Below are 17,307 nucleotides of genomic sequence, written 5' to 3' on the forward strand. Positions count from 1 at the left end.
TCTAAAATGAAGCTTTTGGGAGGTTCTTGAAATTTTTATGTTTGAAACCCAAAACCACTTCTCTTCATGCTTGACTTCATAAGACAGACTTTAGGGTTAGGGGTACGGTAGATACATGTATTTTCTGGTTTGAATATGTCTAGACCTTGTTTATCAACTAGAATGCTTACTATATGACATAAGAAGACTATGTGCTTTTGTTTTTCATTTTTTTTTTGATTTTTTTGAATTTTTTATGCCCATTTGAATCTTGGTCAAATCCTAGGTTTGACCAAGATTTAAACAAGTTTAAAACATGAAAAAGAAAGAGTAAGCCTGGATCCTTCTTAGTCACTCCAAAATGTACCAATTGATAGATGAGTTAAGTTGGCTTCATGGAAAAAATAATGTCATGTAAATGAGTTAACTTGGCTTTCCTACCCTTAAATCCATAGGAAACTTTGTAGTAATACAGTATAATAATCACCCGAGTTTTTACACCAACAGGTCTGTCACTTACGTGTGGTGCCCATGCGTGAGGTCCCACACTTCAGTGAGCACAAGTCACGTGCGGTAGGTACGCAAACTCCCAGCCATCTTCTTTGTCAAGAGAAGACGCATCAAGATTCAAGACCCGATCGCATTTCTTGCTTTCGGCCTAGGGTCCTCCATGTAAAAGATAGGGATTTAGATGTAATTTCATGTTTATTTTGTGTCCTGTTGTAAACTGTGCTCCGATGCGTATTGGAAGTCCGGGTCCTTCAGGATCCTTCGGTTGTCCATCTCAGTAAAAAAAATCTCTCTCATTCTCGGCCTCGCTCGCTCGCACCTCTGCGCAGTGACAAACCCTGCACAATAGTCAACATCACCCGAAAAAGGGAAGACACCATAAGTAAGAGGGGCCCCATGACTGCTCTCCCTTCTTCTCCTTCTGTGTGATCCCTCTTCCTCCGAGTTTTACTAGACGGGCAAACACACATGTGCTGCATAGTAATAATAAAAAAGTAAAAATTGACCTACGAATCTATGATTAAATAGGTTAAACTAGGGTTTTGCCCAGTACTACAGATAAAGTTCAAAAAAAATCCAACTATAGGGTTCGAACAACCCCATTTCTAATCCAAGCATTTTTTTGACCTCATCCAAATGACCTCAAACTATAGGGTTAGCTTCTAGTGAAGTATGTGTGAACATGTATGCACTATGTGTGCTATACCTTGTATGTCTTTCAAATTTGAACCAAATTTGAAAAAGTTTGAAATATTTGAAATGGGGCTTTTGGCTTAAACGTGAACAATCTCCAACAAGCAACCGGTCGTCCAAAATGAGCTAGAAAAGAGCCCCAAAGGTAGCCCAAACAACCCCATTTCTAACCCAAACATGCTTTTTCTGGTTTGAATATGTCTAGACCGTGTTTATCAACTTGAATGCGTATTATATGACATAAGAAGGCTATGTGCTTTGGTTTTTCTTTTTTTCTTCTTTTTTTTCTTTTTTTTCTGCCCATTTGAATCTTGGTCAAATCCTAGGTTTGACCAAGATTTAAACAAGTTTAAAACATGAAAATGAAAAGGTAAGCCTGGATCCTTCTTAGTCACTCTAAAATGCTTTTGGGAGGTTTTTGAAATTTCCATGTTTGAAACCCAAAACCACTTCTCTTCATGCTTGACTTCATAAGACAAAGTTTAGGGTTAGGGGGATAGATACATGATTTTTCTTGTTTGAATATGTCTAGACCTTGTTTATCAACTTGAATGCTTACTATGTGACATAAGAAGCCTATGTGCTTTGGTTATTTCATTTTTTTGATTTTTTGTGAATTTTTATGCCCATTTGAATCTTGGTCAAATCCTAGGTTTGACCAAGATTTAAACAAGTTTAAAACATGAAAATGAAAAGGTAAGCCTGGATCATTCTTAGTCACTCTAAAATAAAGCATTTGGGAGGTTTTTGAAATTTCCATGTTTGAAACCCAAATCCACTTCACTTCATGCTTGACTTCATAAGACAAAGTTTAGGGTTATGCATGGGTAGATACATGCTTTTTCTGGTTTGAATATGTATAGACCTTGTTTATCAACTTGAATGCTTACTATATGACATAAGAAGGCTATGTGCTTTGGTTTTTCATTTTTTTTGATTTTTTCTGATTTTTTATGCCCATTTGAATCTTGGTCAAATCCTAGGTTTGACCAAGATTTAAACAAGTTTAAAACATGAAAATGAAAAGGTAAGCCTGGATCCTTCTTAGTCACTGTAAAATGAAGCTTTTGGGAGGTTTGTGAAATTTCCATGTTTCAAACCCAGAATCATCACTTCTATTCATGCTTGACTTCATAACACAGAGTTTAGGGTTAGGGGGTAGATACATGATTTGTCTGGTTTGAATATGTCTAGACCTTGTTTATCAAATTGAATGCTTACTATATGACATAAGAAGACTATGTGCTTTGGTTTTTCATTTTTCAGATTTTTTTTGAATTATTATACCCATTTGAATCTTGGTCAAATCCTAGGTTTGACCAAGATTTAAACAAGTTTAAAACATGAAAATGAAAAGGTAAGCATGAATCCTTCTTAGTCACTCTAAAATGAAGCTTTTGGGAGGTTCTTGAAATTTTTATGTTTGAAACCCAAAACCACTTCTCTTCATGTTTGACTTCATAAGACAGAGTTTAGGGTTAGGGGTAGATACATGATTTTTCTGGTTTGAATATGTCTAGACCTTGTTTATCAACTTGAATGCTTACTATATGACATAAGAAGGCTATATATGTGCTTTGGTTTTTCATTTTTTTTATTTTTTTCTGAATTTTTATGCCGATTTGAATCTTGGTCAAATCCTAGGTTTGACCAAGGTTTAAACAAGTTTAAAACATGAAAATGAAAAGGTAAGCATGGATCCTTCTTAGTCACTCTAAAATGAAGCTTTTGGGAGGTTTTTGAAATTTCCATGTTTGAAACCCAAAACCACTTCTCTTCATGCTTGACTTCATAAGACAGAGTTTAGGGTTAGGGGTAGATACATGCTTTTTCTGGTTTGAATATGTCTAGACCTTCTTTATCAACTTGAATGCTTACTATATGACATAAGAAGGCTATGTTCTTTGGGTTTTCAATTTTTCTGTTTTTTTTCTGTTTTTTTATGCCCATTTGAATCTTGGTCCAATCCTAGGTTTGACCAAGATTTAAACAGGTTTAAAACATGAAAATGAAAAGGTAAGCCTGGATCCTTCTTAGTCACTGTAAAATGAAGCTTTTGGGAGGTTTGTGAAATTTCCATGTTTGAAACCCAAAACCACTTCTATTCATGCTTGACTTCATAAGACAGAGTTTAGGGTTAGGGGGTAGATACATGATTTGTCTGGTTTGAATATGTCTAGACCTTGTTTATCAACTTGAATGCTTACTATATGACATAAGAAGACTATGTGCTTTGGTTTTTCATTTTTCTGATTTTCTTTTGAATTTTTATGCCCATTTGAATCTTGGTCAAATCCTAGGTTTGACTAAGATTTAAACAAGTTTAAAACACGAAAATGAAAAGGTATGCCTGGATCCTTCTTAGTCACTCTAAAATGAAGCTTTTGGGAGGTTCTTGAAATTTTTATGTTTGAAACCCAAAACCACTTCTCTTCATGCTTGACTTCATAAGACAGACTTTAGGGTTAGGGGTACGGTAGATACATGTATTTTCTGGTTTGAATATGTCTAGACCTTGTTTATCAACTAGAATGCTTACTATATGACATAAGAAGACTATGTGCTTTTGTTTTTCATTTTTTTTTGATTTTTTTGAATTTTTTATGCCCATTTGAATCTTGGTCAAATCCTAGGTTTGACCAAGATTTAAACAAGTTTAAAACATGAAAAAGAAAGAGTAAGCCTGGATCCTTCTTAGTCACTCCAAAATGTTCTAATTGATAGATGAGTTAACTTGGCTTCATGGAAAAAATAATGTCATGTAAATGAGTTAACTTGGCTTTCCTACCCTTGAATCCATAGGAAACTTTGTAGTAATACAGTATAATAATCACCCGAGTTTTTACACCAACAGGTCTGTCACTTACGTGTGGTGCCCATGCGTGAGGTCCCACACTTCAGTGGGCACAAGTCACGTGCGGTAGGTACGCAAACTCCCAGCCATCTTCTTTGTCAAGAGAAGACGCATCAAGATTCAAGACCCGATCGCATTTCCTGCTTTCAGCCTAGGGTCCTCCATGTAAAAGATAGGGATTTAGATGTAATTTCATGTTTATTTTGTGTCCTGTTGTAAACTGTGCTCCGATGCGTATTGGAAGTCCGGGTCCTTCAGGATCCTTCGGTTGTCCATCTCAGTAAAAAAAATCTCTCTCATTCTCGGCCTCGCTCGCTCGCACCTCTGCGCAGTGACAAACCCTGCACAACAGTCAACATCACCCGAAAAAGGGAAGACACCATAAGTAAGAGGGGGCCCGTGACTGCTCTCCCTTCTTCTCCTTCTGTGTGATCCCTCTTCCTCCGAGTTTCACTAGACGGGCAAACACACATGTGCTGCATAGTAATAATAAAAAAGTAAAAAATTGACCTACGAATCTATGATTAAATAGGTTAAACTAGGGTTTTGCCCAGTACTACAGATAAAGTTCAAAAAAAATCCAACTATGGGGTTCGAACAACCCCATTTCTAATCCAAGCATTTTTTTGACCTCATCCAAATGACCTCAAACTATAGGGTTAGCTTCTAGTGAAGTATGTGTGAACATGTATGCACTATGTGTGCTATAACTTGTATGTCTTTCAAATTTGAACCAAATTTGAAAAAGTTTGAAATATTTGAAATGGGGCTTTTGGCTTAAACGTGAACAATCTCCAACAAGCAACCGGTCGTCCAAAATGAGCTAGAAAAGAGCCCCAAAGGTAGCCCAAACAACCCCATTTCTAACCCAAACATGCTTTTTCTGGTTTGAATATGTCTAGACCGTGTTTATCAACTTGAATGCGTATTATATGACATAAGAAGGCTATGTGCTTTGGTTTTTCTTTTTTTCTTCTTTTTTTCTTTTTTTCTGCAATTTGAATCTTGGTCAAATCCTAGGTTTGACCAAGATTTAAACAAGTTTAAAACATGAAAATGAAAAGGTAAGCCTGGATCCTTCTTAGTCACTCTAAAATGCTTTTGGGAGGTTTTTGAAATTTCCATGTTTGAAACCCAAAACCACTTCTCTTCATGCTTGACTTCATAAGACAAAGTTTAGGGTTAGGGGGATAGATACATGATTTTTCTTGTTTGAATATGTCTAGACCTTGTTTATCAACTTGAATGCTTACTATGTGACATAAGAAGCCTATGTGCTTTGGTTTTTTCATTTTTTTGATTTTTTCTGAATTTTTATGCCCATTTGAATCTTGGTCAAATCCTAGGTTTGACCAAGATTTAAACAAGTTTAAAACATGAAAATGAAAAGGTAAGCTTGGATCATTCTTAGTCACTCTAGAATAAAGCATTTGGGAGGTTTTTGAAATTTCCATGTTTGAAACCCAAATCCACTTCTCTTCATGCTTGACTTCATAAGACAAAGTTTAGGGTTATGCATGGGTAGATACATGCTTTTTCTGGTTTGAATATGTATAGACCTTGTTTATCAACTTGAATGCTTACTATATGACATAAGAAGGCTATGTGCTTTGGTTTTTCATTTTTTCTGATTTTTTCTGATTTTTTATGCCCATTTGAATCTTGGTCAAATCCTAGGTTTGACCAAGATTTAAACAAGTTTAAAACATGAAAATGAAAAGGTAAGCCTGGATCCTTCTTAGTCACTCTAAAATGAAGCTTTTGGGAGGTTTGTGAAATTTCCATGTTTCAAACCCAGAATCATCACTTCTATTCATGCTTGACTTCATAAGACAGAGTTTAGGGTTAGGGGGTAGATACATGATTTGTCTGGTTTGAATATGTCTAGACCTTGTTTATCAACTTGAATGCTTACTATATGACATAAGAAGACTATGTGCTTTGGTTTTTCATTTTTCAGATTTTTTTTGAATTGTTATACCCATTTGAATCTTGGTCAAATCCTAGGTTTGACCAAGATTTAAACAAGTTTAAAACATGAAAATGAAAAGGTAAGCATGAATCCTTCTTAGTCACTCTAAAATGAAGCTTTTGGGAGGTTCTTGAAATTTTTATGTTTGAAACCCAAAACCACTTCTCTTCATGTTTGACTTCATAAGGCAGAGTTTAGGGTTAGGGGTAGATACATGATTTTTCTGGTTTGAATATGTCTAGACCTTGTTTATCAACTTGAATGCTTACTATATGACATAAGAAGGCTATATATGTGCTTTGGTTTTTCATTTTTTTTATTTTTTTCAGAATTTTTATGTCGATTTGAATCTTGGTCAAATCCTAGGTTTGACCAAGGTTTAAACAAGTTTAAAACATGAAAATGAAAAGGTAAGCATGGATCCTTCTTAGTCACTCTAAAATGAAGCTTTTGGGAGGTTTTTGAAATTTCCATGTTTGAAACCCAAAACCACTTCTCTTCATGCTTGACTTCATAAGACAGAGTTTAGGGTTAGGGGTAGATACATGCTTTTTCTGGTTTGAATAAGTCTAGACCTTGTTTATCAACTTGAATGCTTACTATATGACATAAGAAGGCTATGTTCTTTGGGTTTTCAATTTTTCTGATTTTTTTCTGTTTTTTTATGCCCATTTGAATCTTGGTCAAATCCTAGGTTTGACCAAGATTTAAACAAGTTTAAAACATGAAAATGAAAAGGTAAGCCTGGATCCTTCTTAGTCACACTGTAAAATGAAGCTTTTGGGAGGTTTGTGAAATTTCCATGTTTGAAACCCAAAACCACTTCTATTCATGCTTGACTTCATAAGACAGAGTTTAGGGTTAGGGGGTAGATACATGATTTGTCTGGTTTGAATATGTCTAGACCTTGTTTATCAACTTGAATGCTTACTATATGACATAAGAAGACTATGTGCTTTGGTTTTTCATTTTTCTGATTTTCTTTTGAATTTTTATGCCCATTTGAATCTTGGTCAAATCCTAGGTTTGACCAAGATTTAACCAAGTTTAAAACACGAAAATGAAAAGGTAAGCCTGGATCCTTCTTAGTCACTCTAAAATGAAGCTTTTGGGAGGTTCTTGAAATTTTTATGTTTGAAACCCAAAACCACTTCTCTTCATGCTTGACTTCATAAGACAGAGTTTAGGGTTAGGGGTAGATACATGAATTTTCTGGTTTGAATATGTCTAGATCTTGTTTATCAACTTGAATGCTTACTATATGATATAAGAAGACATACTATGTGCTTTGGTTTTTCATTTTTTTGATTTTTTTCGAAATTTTTATGCCCATTTGAATCTTTGTCAAATCCTAGGTTTTGCCAAGATTTAAACAAGTTTAAAACATGAAAAAGAAAGAGTAAGCCTGGATCCTTCTTAGTCACTCCAAAATGTTCTAATTGATAGATGAGTTAACTTGGCTTCATGGAAAAAATAATGTCATGTAAATGAGTTAACTTGGCTTTCCTACCCTTGAATCCATAGGAAACTTTGTAGTAATACAGTATAATAATCACCCGAGTTTTTACACCAACAGGTCTGTCACTTACGTGTGGTGCCCATGCGTGAGGTCCCACACTTCAGTGGGCACAAGTCACGTGCGGTAGGTACGCAAACTCCCAGCCATCTTCTTTGTCAAGAGAAGACGCATCAAGATTCAAGACCCGATCGCATTTCCTGCTTTCAGCCTAGGGTCCTCCATGTAAAAGATAGGGATTTAGATGTAATTTCATGTTTATTTTGTGTCCTGTTGTAAACTGTGCTCCGATGCGTATTGGAAGTCCGGGTCCTTCAGGATCCTTCGGTTGTCCATCTCAGTAAAAAAAATCTCTCTCATTCTCGGCCTCGCTCGCTCGCACCTCTGCGCAGTGACAAACCCTGCACAACAGTCAACATCACCCGAAAAAGGGAAGACACCATAAGTAAGAGGGGCCCCGTGACTGCTCTCCCTTCTTCTCCTTCTGTGTGATCCCTCTTCCTCCGAGTTTCACTAGACGGGCAAACACACATGTGCTGCATAGTAATAATAAAAAAGTAAAAAATTGACCTACGAATCTATGATTAAATAGGTTAAACTAGGGTTTTGCCCAGTACTACAGATAAAGTTCAAAAAAATCCAACTATGGGGTTCGAACAACCCCATTTCTAATCCAAGCATTTTTTTGACCTCATCCAAATGACCTCAAACTATAGGGTTAGCTTCTAGTGAAGTATGTGTGAACATGTATGCACTATGTGTGCTATAACTTGTATGTCTTTCAAATTTGAACCAAATTTGAAAAAGTTTGAAATATTTGAAATGGGGCTTTTGGCTTAAACGTGAACAATCTCCAACAAGCAACCGGTCGTCCAAAATGAGCTAGAAAAGAGCCCCAAAGGTAGCCCAAACAACCCCATTTCTAACCCAAACATGCTTTTTCTGGTTTGAATATGTCTAGACCGTGTTTATCAACTTGAATGCGTATTATATGACATAAGAAGGCTATGTGCTTTGGTTTTTCTTTTTTTCTTCTTTTTTTTCTTTTTTTTCTGCCAATTTGAATCTTGGTCAAATCCTAGGTTTGACCAAGATTTAAACAAGTTTAAAACATGAAAATGAAAAGGTAAGCCTGGATCCTTCTTAGTCACTCTAAAATGCTTTTGGGAGGTTTTTGAAATTTCCATGTTTGAAACCCAAAACCACTTCTCTTCATGCTTGACTTCATAAGACAAAGTTTAGGGTTAGGGGGATAGATACATGATTTTTCTTGTTTGAATATGTCTAGACCTTGTTTATCAACTTGAATGCTTACTATGTGACATAAGAAGCCTATGTGCTTTGGTTTTTTCATTTTTTTGATTTTTTCTGAATTTTTATGCCCATTTGAATCTTGGTCAAATCCTAGGTTTGACCAAGATTTAAACAAGTTTAAAACATGAAAATGAAAAGGTAAGCTTGGATCATTCTTAGTCACTCTAGAATAAAGCATTTGGGAGGTTTTTGAAATTTCCATGTTTGAAACCCAAATCCACTTCTCTTCATGCTTGACTTCATAAGACAAAGTTTAGGGTTATGCATGGGTAGATACATGCTTTTTCTGGTTTGAATATGTATAGACCTTGTTTATCAACTTGAATGCTTACTATATGACATAAGAAGGCTATGTGCTTTGGTTTTTCATTTTTTCTGATTTTTCTGATTTTTATGCCCATTTGAATCTTGGTCAAATCCTAGGTTTGACCAAGATTTAAACAAGTTTAAAACATGAAAATGAAAAGGTAAGCCTGGATCCTTCTTAGTCACTGTAAAATGAAGCTTTTGGGAGGTTTGTGAAATTTCCATGTTTCAAACCCAGAATCATCACTTCTATTCATGCTTGACTTCATAAGACAGAGTTTAGGGTTAGGGGGTAGATACATGATTTGTCTGGTTTGAATATGTCTAGACCTTGTTTATCAACTTGAATGCTTACTATATGACATAAGAAGACTATGTGCTTTGGTTTTTCATTTTTCAGATTTTTTTTGAATTGTTATACCCATTTGAATCTTGGTCAAATCCTAGGTTTGACCAAGATTTAAACAAGTTTAAAACATGAAAATGAAAAGGTAAGCATGAATCCTTCTTAGTCACTCTAAAATGAAGCTTTTGGGAGGTTCTTGAAATTTTTATGTTTGAAACCCAAAACCACTTCTCTTCATGTTTGACTTCATAAGGCAGAGTTTAGGGTTAGGGGTAGATACATGATTTTTCTGGTTTGAATATGTCTAGACCTTGTTTATCAACTTGAATGCTTACTATATGACATAAGAAGGCTATATATGTGCTTTGGTTTTTCATTTTTTTTATTTTTTTCTGAATTTTTATGTCGATTTGAATCTTGGTCAAATCCTAGGTTTGACCAAGGTTTAAACAAGTTTAAAACATGAAAATGAAAAGGTAAGCATGGATCCTTCTTAGTCACTCTAAAATGAAGCTTTTGGGAGGTTTTTGAAATTTCCATGTTTGAAACCCAAAACCACTTCTCTTCATGCTTGACTTCATAAGACAGAGTTTAGGGTTAGGGGTAGATACATGCTTTTTCTGGTTTGAATAAGTCTAGACCTTGTTTATCAACTTGAATGCTTACTATATGACATAAGAAGGCTATGTTCTTTGGGTTTTCAATTTTTCTGATTTTTTTCTGTTTTTTTATGCCCATTTGAATCTTGGTCAAATCCTAGGTTTGACCAAGATTTAAACAAGTTTAAAACATGAAAATGAAAAGGTAAGCCTGGATCCTTCTTAGTCACTGTAAAATGAAGCTTTTGGGAGGTTTGTGAAATTTCCATGTTTGAAACCCAAAACCACTTCTATTCATGCTTGACTTCATAAGACAGAGTTTAGGGTTAGGGGGTAGATACATGATTTGTCTGGTTTGAATATGTCTAGACCTTGTTTATCAACTTGAATGCTTACTATATGACATAAGAAGACTATGTGCTTTGGTTTTTCATTTTTCTGATTTTCTTTTGAATTTTTATGCCCATTTGAATCTTGGTCAAATCCTAGGTTTGACCAAGATTTAAACAAGTTTAAAACACGAAAATGAAAAGGTAAGCCTGGATCCTTCTTAGAGCATCCCCACTCGTTGGCGCTCCCCACGCCCAAATCCGGACGAAACTACCTCCGGATTGGACGAAATTAAGGCGTGGGGAGTACCGTATTTCCAGTCGTCCACCCGGAGTTCGGCGGATAGAGTTTAAATTCAAACAAACCGCCGTCCCGCGCTACAAGTACGGCCAGTTGATCGGCAAAAGGAGCAAAAGGATCAGCCACAGATCGGCGATCGGAGGGAAATTACACGGAAACAGGCTCGTCGGCAGTCCCGGCCGGCGCGGCTTCGTCCGACGGACCAGTTTCCTCACACGTCGTGGCCGAAGCGGCTGCGGCGGCGGATGATGAACCAGCGGCAGTGGACGTCGAAGCAGCCGCAGTCGACGAGGTAGATGGTGAGGAAGACGAGGTATGAGCCGGCGGAGACGACGAAGGACTGGCCGGAGTGGCTCGGAGGATGTCGTTGCGGTGGCCCTGGTACCAATTCCTCGTCTCCTCGTCCATCAGTTCCATGTCGCCGCCGCCCATGAGGAACGCCAAGTCTGTGTTCCTCTTCTTCGCCGCCGCCGTCGTCTTCAGCAGGGCGATCCGGACGCCTTGGTTGGCGAGCATCTCCCGCCACCTGCCGTCGAACTTGTCGTTCCTCCCGTCGGCGTGCGTCCTCAAGTCGGCCCAGCACTTGTCGATCGACGACTGCATCCTGTCGGCGGGATTGCCCGTCTTTTTGAGCTCTTTGAGCTTCTTCTGGCCGAGTTCAGGGCGCCCTTCCGCCGCGCTTGCCGCCGGAGCGTCGGGGTTGTACTGCTCGGTCTTGCTCTTCGACAGGGTCGTGCGGACTTCCTTCCACTTCTCGCACTTCTCGAGGCGGGCGTAGACGTTGAGGAACTTGAACTGCAGGCTGGTGTCGTCCGTGTACATGTCCAAAGCTCGGCGCAGCTGGGGAAAAAAGAGCACGGCGATGCGGGTCAGCTAACGACGATGTACCTCGGTGATGCAGGGTCGACGGAGCATACCTTTTGCTCCATGTCGTGGCCGCTGATCGGCCGTTTCTCGCACTCCTCCTGTATGCCGTGCCATTTGCTGCACGCCGTCTGCATGAGCCCCCAATGGGTGGCCATTGCCTTGTCTCCCCGGAACACGTTCATGTTCGTCTTGTTGAAGTAGGGATCGACGAGTTTGCGCTCCTCGTACGCCTGCTTCACTCGAAGCCAATATGTGTCGAACGACTGATTGGCCCCGATTATGCCGTTCGTGGACACGGTCATCCAAGCTTCGGCGAGGCACTCCTCTTCCTTCGGCGTCCATTTGATACGCGGTTCGGCAGGCGGCGAGTCCTTCTTCCTCTTCTTCTTCCCCTTCGATAGGTTGGCGGCGGCTTGAGTTGGCTCTTCTTCTTCCTCGCCTTCTTCTTCGACGGCTTGGCTTCCGTCGGCAACATCCTCGCGATGCTCGTTGCGCGCCGCCACAGCTGCCGTCGCCCTCGTCTCCTCTTGCGTGAAGAACCCCGGGCACGCAGCGGCGGCGGTCATGAAGAATCCCGGGCTCGCAGCGGCGGCGGTGGTGCCGGAGGTGATCATCTCGTGGATCTCCTCTTCGTTCGGCGCCGCCATCGCACCGAACGCGAGCGGCCCTCGTCGCATGGCCGGCGAGGTGTCCTCGAACAGGCCGCCACCGCCGACGCCAAGCTCGGGCGGCGACGGTGTGGGCTTGGACGGTTGGACGTAGGCGCCCTCTTGGAACACGGCAGTCGGCGACGGCGAGTACAGCGAAGGCGAGAAGGAAGACGGGGAACTTGTTGTACCTTGCGTCGGCCATTGGCCGGGGAACATGCCGCCGCTATAGGCCATGCTGATCAGCCTCGCTTGTTCCTCCTGGGCCGCCTCCGCCGACCTCTTGGCGGCGGCTCTTTTCACCCTCTCCGCCCTGGCGCTTGTTTCCACGTCGCGCCGTTGCTCGTCCGCCGCCCACTCGGCGTTCGACATGCCCGGCGGCTTCGTCTTCTTCGCCCGCATCTTCCTCGCCGGCGCCTTCGGCGGCATTGTGGTGGGCGAGAAGACGAGGAGGAGAGTGGTGGTGGACGAGAAGACGCCGCCAGGAACTGGAGCTGGAAGACGAGGAGATTGGGGGATTTCGGCGGGAGAGAATGGGGATATGCAAGCAAATTGGAGGGAATGGGGATATGCAAGCAAATTGGAGGGAAAATCGACAGGATTAGGTTTTCCAGTCGCCGACTACGCGGGTCCACACGACGTTTCGCGCCAAAACCTTTCGTCCGGAGTCCCCGAGCGCGCCCCGGGGGGCCGGGGGTGGCGTGGGCTCGCCGGATGGATTAAGGGCCAAATCCGGACGAAAACGAGGAACCGGGGGCACGACTGGGCCGAAATTCGCCGTCCGGATGGAAAAAACGTCGCTCGGGGGCCTCGTCGGGGGGACGAGTGGAGATGCTCTTAGTCACTCTAAAATGAAGCTTTTGGGAGGTTCTTGAAATTTTTATGTTTGAAACCCAAAACCACTTCTCTTCATGCTTGACTTCATAAGACAGAGTTTAGGGTTAGGGGTAGATACATGAATTTTCTGGTTTGAATATGTCTAGATCTTGTTTATCAACTTGAATGCTTACTATATGATATAAGAAGACATACTATGTGCTTTGGTTTTTCATTTTTTTGATTTTTTTCGAAATTTTTATGCCCATTTGAATCTTTGTCAAATCCTAGGTTTTGCCAAGATTTAAACAAGTTTAAAACATGAAAATGAAAAGTAAGCATGGATCCTTCTTAGTCACTCCAAAATGAAGCTTTTGGGAGGTTTTTGAATTTTCCATGCTTGAAACCCAAAACCACTTCTCTTCATGTTTGACTTCATAAGACAGAGTTTAGGGTTAGGGGTAGATACATGATTTTTCTTGTTTGAATATGTTTAGACCTTGTTTATCAACTTGAATGCTTACTGTATTACATAAGAAGACTATGTGCTTTGGTTTTTCATTTTTTTGATTTTTTTGAATTTTTTATGCCCATTTGAATCTTGGTCAAATCCTAGGTTTGACCAAGATTTAAACAAGTTTTAAACATGGAAATGAACAAGTTTCATGTTCTCCTTGGTTCTTGCAGTAACCAGGCGCATATATGGATGCAAATTGAGATAATTCATGAAACATTGGAAATGGCCATCGTGTCACGTTTCCCCACAAATGAAAATTGGATTGGTGGCAGACAAGTAAAAGCACATTTATGTGCGACAACCCAAAATGCACATATTTTGCAGAGTTTTCATGGATGCATGAAAAGTGGCGAATATATACATAAAATGCATGTGGGGCCGTGATTCAAAAGTTTGACATGTATGGTTCTTATGTAGTAGTACTGTAGTAGTACCAAGCTCACATGTGGGAAGAAATTAAGCTCGACGAAGTCCAACATGTTGCCAAACTATTTGAAGTGCTATTTTATAAAACATTGGTATGGCATGTCTCATATTTTCCCTAGCTATATATGTAGAAAAAGATGAATAATCCATGATGTTCGATTGCCTTTTCTGAACCACCTTTGGCATGATTTCAAATCTGGTCAAAATCATTGGGGGGGGGGGGTAGGGGACGAGTGTGTTTCTTTTGGATGCATCGCTCGTATTTGCAAGTTTTGGGGGGTCCCACAAATTCAGGGTTTAGGGTTAGGGGGTAGATACATGATTTTTCTGGTTTGAATATGTCTAGACCTTGTTTATCAACTAGAATGCTTACTATATGACATAAGAAGACTATGTGCTTTGGTTTTTCATTTTTTTTGATTTTTTTGAAATTTTTATGCCCATTTGAATCTTGGTCAAATCCTAGGTTTGACCAAGATTTAAACAAGTTTAAAACATGAAAAAGAAAGAGTAAGCCTGGATCTTTCTTAGTCACTCCATAATGTACCAATTGATAGATGAGTTAACTTGGCTTCATGGAAAAAATAATGTCATGTAAATGAGTTAACTTGGCTTTCCTACCCTTGAATCCATAGGAAACTTTGTACTAATACAGTATAATAATCACCCGAGTTTTTACACCAACAGGTCTATCACTTACGTGACCATGCATGAGGTCCCACACTTCAGTGAGCACAAGTCACGTGCAGTAGGTACGCAAACTCCCAGCCATCTTCTTTGTCAAGAGAAGACGCACCAGGATGCGTACTGGAAGTCTCTGGGTCCTTCAGGATCCTTCGGTTGTCCCTCTCACGCAAAAAAACATCTCTTTCATTCTCGGCCTCGCTCGACTCGCTCGCTCGCTCGCAGCCTCGCACCTCCTGCGCACTGAAAAACCCTACGCACTGACAAACCCTGCACAACAGTCAACATCACCCGAAAAAGGGTAGACACCATAAATAAGAGGGGCCTCGTGACTGCTCCCCCTTCTTCTCCTTCCGTGTGATCCCTCTTCCTCCGAGTTTCACTGGACGGGCAAACACACATGTGCTGCATAGTAATAATAAAAAAGTAAAAAATCGACATACGAATCTATGATTAAATAGGTTAAACTAGGGTTTTGCCCAGTACTACAGATAAAGTTCAAAAAAAATCCAACTACGGGGTTCGAACAACCCCATTTCTAATCCAAGCATTTTTTTTGAATTTTTATGCCCAATTGAATCTTGGTCAAATCATAGGTTTGACCAAGATTTAAACAAGTTTAAAACATGAAAATGAAAAAGTAAGCATGGATCCTTCTTAGTCACTCCAAAATGAAGCTTTTGGGAGGTTTTTGAAATTTCCATGTTTGAAACCCAAAACCACTTCTCTTCATGCTTGACTTCATAAGACAAAGTTTAGGGTTAGGGGGTAGATACATGATTTTTCTGGTTTGAATATGTCTAGACATTGTTTATCAACTTGAATGCTTACTATATGACATAAGAATACTATGTGCTTTGGTTTTTCAGTTTTTTGATTTTTTTCGAATTTTTTATGCCCATTTGAATCTTGGTCAAATCCTAGGTTTGACCAAGATTTAAACAAGTTTAAAACATGAAAATGAAAAAGTAAGCATGGATCCTTCTTAGTCACTCCAAAATGAAGCTTTTGGGAGGTTTTTGAAATTTCCATGTTTGAAACCCAAAACCACTTCTCTTCATGCTTGACTTCATAAGATAGAGTTTAGGGTTAGGGGGTAGATACATGATTTGTCTAGTATGAATATGTCTAGACCTTGTTTATCAACTTGAATGCTTACTATATGACATAAGAAGAATATGTGCTTTGGTTTTTAGTTTTTTGATTTTTTATGCCCATTTGAATCTTGGTCAAATCCTAGGTTTGACCAAGATTTAAACAAGTTTAAAACATGAAAATGAAAAGTAAGCTTGGATCCTTCTTAGTCACTCCAAAATGAAGCTTTTGGGAGGGTTTTTGAAATTTCCAAGTTTGACTTCATAAGACAGAGTTTAGGGTTAGGGGGTATATACATGATTTTTCTTGTTTGAATATGTTTAGACCTTGTTTATCAACTTGAATGCTTAATGTATGACATAAGAAGACTATTTGCTTTAGTTTTTCATTTTTTTATTTTTTTTTGAATTTTCTATGCCCATTTGAATCTTGGTCAAATCCTAGGTTTGACCAAGATTTAAACAAGTTTAAAACATGAAAATGAAAAGGTAAGCATGGATCCTTCTTAGTCACTCTAAAATGAAGCTTTTGGGAGGTTTTTGAAATTTCCATGTTTGAAACCCAAAACCACTTCTCTTCATGCTTGACTTCATAAGACAAAGTTTAGGGTTAGGGGTAGATACATGCTTTTTCTGGTTTGAATATGTCTAGACCTTGTTTATCAACTTGAATGCTTACTATATGACATAAGAAGGCTATATATGTGCTTTGGTTTTTCATTTTTTTGATTTTTTTTTCTGAATTTTTATGCCCATTTGAATCTTGGTCAAATCCTAGGTTTGACCAAGGTTTAAACAAGTTTAAAACATGAAAATGAAAAGGTAAGCATGGATCCTTCTTACTCACTCTAAAATGAAGCTTTTGGGAGGTTTTTGAAATTTCCATGTTTGAAACCCAAAACCACTTCTCTTCATGCTTGACTTCATAAGACAGAGTTTAGGGTTAGGGGTAGATACATGCTTTTTCTGGTTTGAATATGTCTAGACCTTGTTTATCAACTTGAATTCTTACTATATGACATAAGAAGGCTATCTTCTTTGGTTTTTCATTTTTTCTGATTTTTTTCTGATTTTTTATGCCCATTTGAATCTTGGTCAAATCCTAGGTTTGACAAAGATTTAAACAAGTTTAAAACATGAAAATGAAAAGGTAAGCCTAGATCCTTCTTAGTCACTGTAAAATGAAGCTTTTGGGAGGTTTGTGAAATTTCCATGTTTGAAACCCAAAACCACTTCTATTCATGCTTGACTTCATAAGACAGAGTTTAGGGTTAGGGGGTAGATACATGATTTGTCTGGTTTGAATATGTCTAGACCTTGTTTATCAACTTGAATGCTTACTATATGACATAAGAAGACTATGTGCTTTGGTTTTTCATTTTTCTGATTTTTTTTGAATTGTTATACCCATTTGAATCTTGGTCAAATCCTAGGTTTGACCAAGATTTAAACAAGTTTAAAACATGAAAATGAAAAGGTAAGCATGAATCCTTCTTAGTCACTCTAAAATGAAGCTTTTGGGAGGTTCTTGAAATTT

The 17,307-nt window shown here is 39.0% G+C and overlaps 1 protein-coding gene across 1 annotated transcript; it reads right to left on the reverse strand.

Moving 5' to 3' along the window:
- Positions 1 to 10,647: 10,647 nt before the first annotated feature.
- On the reverse strand, positions 10,648 to 12,950 carry LOC139830749 (uncharacterized). Its single transcript, XM_071819542.1, has 2 exons — positions 11,637 to 12,950; positions 10,648 to 11,559 (listed from the first exon to the last, which is right to left on the reverse strand). The coding sequence occupies exons 1-2, from the start codon at positions 12,660 to 12,662 to the stop codon at positions 10,867 to 10,869; spliced, it is 1,719 nt and encodes a 572-aa protein (XP_071675643.1). The 5' UTR covers positions 12,663 to 12,950; the 3' UTR covers positions 10,648 to 10,866.
- Between the last annotated feature and the right edge of the window lie 4,357 nt (positions 12,951 to 17,307).

This window comes from Lolium perenne, chromosome 4 (genome assembly GCF_019359855.2).
Source record: "Lolium perenne isolate Kyuss_39 chromosome 4, Kyuss_2.0, whole genome shotgun sequence".
Classification (NCBI taxonomy): Eukaryota; Viridiplantae; Streptophyta; class Magnoliopsida; order Poales; family Poaceae; genus Lolium; species Lolium perenne.